The 3,153-nt window shown below is 40.1% G+C and overlaps 1 protein-coding gene across 1 annotated transcript in view; it reads left to right on the top strand.

Annotated features, from left to right (window-relative positions):
- The first annotated feature begins 335 nt into the window (after positions 1 to 335).
- Positions 336 to 3,153, top strand: part of TMCC1 (transmembrane and coiled-coil domain family 1) — a 27,794-nt gene continuing 24,976 nt past the window's right edge. Inside the window, exon 1 of the mRNA XM_008574051.1 lies at positions 336 to 365. Within this exon, the coding sequence (XP_008572273.1) occupies positions 336 to 365 (30 nt within the window). The remainder of the gene's footprint in view (positions 366 to 3,153) is intronic.

The raw sequence follows: 3,153 nt of genomic DNA, 5'->3' as shown, positions 1-3,153 counted from the left end.
GCTTTTCAGATTTTTTTATTATTTAGAATTTTGTTTTATCAAAATTGCTTGAAATAAATAGGATTAAGCTAAGGCTGAGAAATCTTTCGTTTTAATGAGACTTGTGTCATAAAAGTATTTGTAGCAGGAATTAATTTATAAAGGGGAACTTACTGGCAGTTTTACAGTCAAATTGGCTTATCTGCACATACATTTTATACGTTTTAAAATTCTCAGCAGTGTAAGCATGTTTCTGTGTCACCTTCTCTTTCTCCTGATTAGTACATGCTCAGAGAATAGAAAACAGTTTTCAACAGTTAGGAAACTTGGATCATCTGTTCCAATTGTTCGTTAGCATGTCCTCCTATGACATTCTTAACATGCAGGTATGAAGTCTGCTTGGATACTTGTACTGGCACATGTGAACTGATAATTTGAAAACCCCCAGTGAAGTTGAACAGTGTATCTCCTTTTCTTCAGTATATGTCATTTATCTTTTAGTTGTCAGGGAGTGATCTTTCCCTTAAAATCTGTTACTCATCTATAAAATAAATTTTAACTTGATGACCTCGTAGGTTTCTTCCTAGCTCAAAGAATCTGTGCTTATAAAAATAAAACCCATAACAAAGCAGCATGTTGTTGTCTACTTTTATTATCACAACTAGGATTGCAGGCTCCTTAGGAGCATCATATTTTTTTGTACCTCCGATGCCTAGCATAGGCCCTGTACATAGCGGGTATTCTGTAAAGTTTTGTTATAATGAGAGTACATCATCCAACCAGGCTCATGGGGATCCATGAAGTCCAAACATCAGACCCTGAAGTATACCTGGCAGTGCTAATTCTTGATGATGTTTGTTTCATATAAGCTGGGAAATCAGTCCTCCTGTGACAAAACAATTTGGAGCAGTAACTCTCGATCCTTTGAATATTTTGCAGTTGGATTGGAACAGGGTGAGCCGGATAGGATGGTAATAATATAAACTGATACTCAACCCAGTCAGTAGTTTTTCCTCAGCAGCCTTGGAAAGAAGAGTAACATTTTTGGAAACTATTTTTACAAAAATTTTGGAGTTTGTTCTATTTGTAGTAACATAGGCTCAAGCACTGCATGACATGTGAGACCCAGAAGGATCATGTGAAGGAGATGCTGGTGAGCATTTATAGCAAACAAATAGTAAACAAACATTTCCCAGTTATCTTCTTTGTACAAGACATTGTGCTAGCTTCTTGGGGTACAAAGATGAATGTTACATGATCTCTGCCCTTAGGAACTTAAGTCAATGGAGGCAAGACACCCAAACAATCATTTCAATGTAATGTGATACAGTGATAGAGAAGCATGTATAGGATATATGGGAATATTGCTGTAAGGGAAGAAGCACTAATTCAGCTGAGAGAGGGAGGCTATCAGGAAAGATTTCCTAGAGGAGGTTACATGTGGAGTTAGTCTTGAAGTCTGAATAGGCGTTAGCCAGAAAAAGAAAGGACAGCATGCCCTAGCCTGGCCAAGGGAACTGTGTGAAACAGCATGCCATGTCAGAAGAACCACAAGCAGCTGTGACCCTTAGCCTCTATGGATTTAAATTTGAGGTTTCCATTATTCCCAAATGATCCATGATATAGTTGTTTTGTCATCTTGCTGAGGCACCTGGTAGGATCGTTAGCTACATAGCTGGTGAGCAAACCTACCCAGAATTCACATTAAAGGAGTATGGCCTCTACTCATCCTCGCATATGTAGTGTCACCCACGAAATGATTTTAAACTTTATTCTTTATGGAAAATGGACCTAAAAAGTACTGGTGGTGGAAAAGAAAAAGGGGCCTTAAGTGATTCTTAGTAAATAAATAAAGTTTGAGACAGACTATAGTGTGACCAGGATTGTCATGAGTATTATTTGTGTATCAATGATTTTTCAAACTTTACAGAAATTAAGTAATAAAACATCTTTATCTTTTATTTTTCTAAGCAAAATTTCTCTACCTGTGTAAAATAGATGAAAACAGAAGCAAGTAGGGTTTCCAGGAACCCTGCTCTCTTGGCTCCACTATTTCCCTCTGTGGTGGTCCAGACACATCTTCATACAACCTAAGGCTGTTTTTTTTTTTTTTTCCTTTTTGTCTTTTTTACTGACCGGTAACAGGATCGCAACCCTCGGTGTCGCGCCCGTACCGGGGACCAGCAGCGGGAGCGCTGCCACACTCCCAAGTGGCGCACTCTCCAGTGTGCCACCGGGCCGGCCCCCTAAGGCTGTTTTGTGTAATCAGAGTTCTGTGTAAAAATGTGGAAAAGTGATTCCCGGAATTTTTATGAAGTACTCCAACTGTACAGGAATTATTTATCGCGGGAGCTCTGCCACACTCCCAAGTGGCGCACTCTCCAGTGTGCCACCGGGCCGGCCCCCTAAGGCTGTTTTGTGTAATCAGAGTTCTGTGTAAAAATGTGGAAAAGTGATTCCCGGAATTTTTATGAAGTACTCCAACTGTACAGGAATTATTTATCAAGTGAGAGAAAATTATTGTGACGACTAAAAGGACCTCTTTTTGGACTATAGTCTGAATTTTCGTTTTAGCTCCAAAACAGAAAGATGAAATATGTAGAGAAAAAGTTTGCTGGCTGTGGGCTAGTGGAATGAAGTTCATTTTTACTTTCTACTATCACCTATCCCCTTGAGATCACCTCTCCATTCCACAGTGCAGTGCCAGTGCAACAAACTAAACACCAGTCAGAATTGCACATGAGGAAACTGCTCAACAGAGATATGTGTGCAGTGGTTCGATATGCACATGCCATTTCTACAGTCAGTGGAGATGGGTGAAAGAATTGTCATGATGAAGATATACTTTCTGCATAAATGTCTGTTAGACTTAGGCTTCCTTCTTTCTTTCTTTCTCTGATAGGAATGAGGTATGGGGAGTTGTTGGTGAAGGCAAGCCTTGAGGAGATTGTTTTAGTCCGTTTTGTGTTGCTATAACAGAATACCTGAAACTGGGTAATTTATAAAGAAGAGAGGTTTATTTGGCTTACGATTCTGGGACAGCTGCATCTGGCACGGGCCTCAGGCTGTTTCTACTCATGGCGGAAAGTGGCAGGCAGCCAGCGGGTACAAGTAGATCACATGGCGAGAGGAAGCAAGAGAGAGAGAAGGTGCCAGGGTCTTTTTAAGCAACAA

This window comes from Galeopterus variegatus, unplaced genomic scaffold (assembly GCF_000696425.1).
Source record: "Galeopterus variegatus unplaced genomic scaffold, G_variegatus-3.0.2 Scaffold990, whole genome shotgun sequence".
NCBI classification, from domain to species: domain Eukaryota; kingdom Metazoa; phylum Chordata; class Mammalia; order Dermoptera; family Cynocephalidae; genus Galeopterus; species Galeopterus variegatus.
The sequence above is the reverse complement of the archived record's forward strand: the minus strand, read 5'-3'. Positions and strand labels throughout refer to the sequence as shown.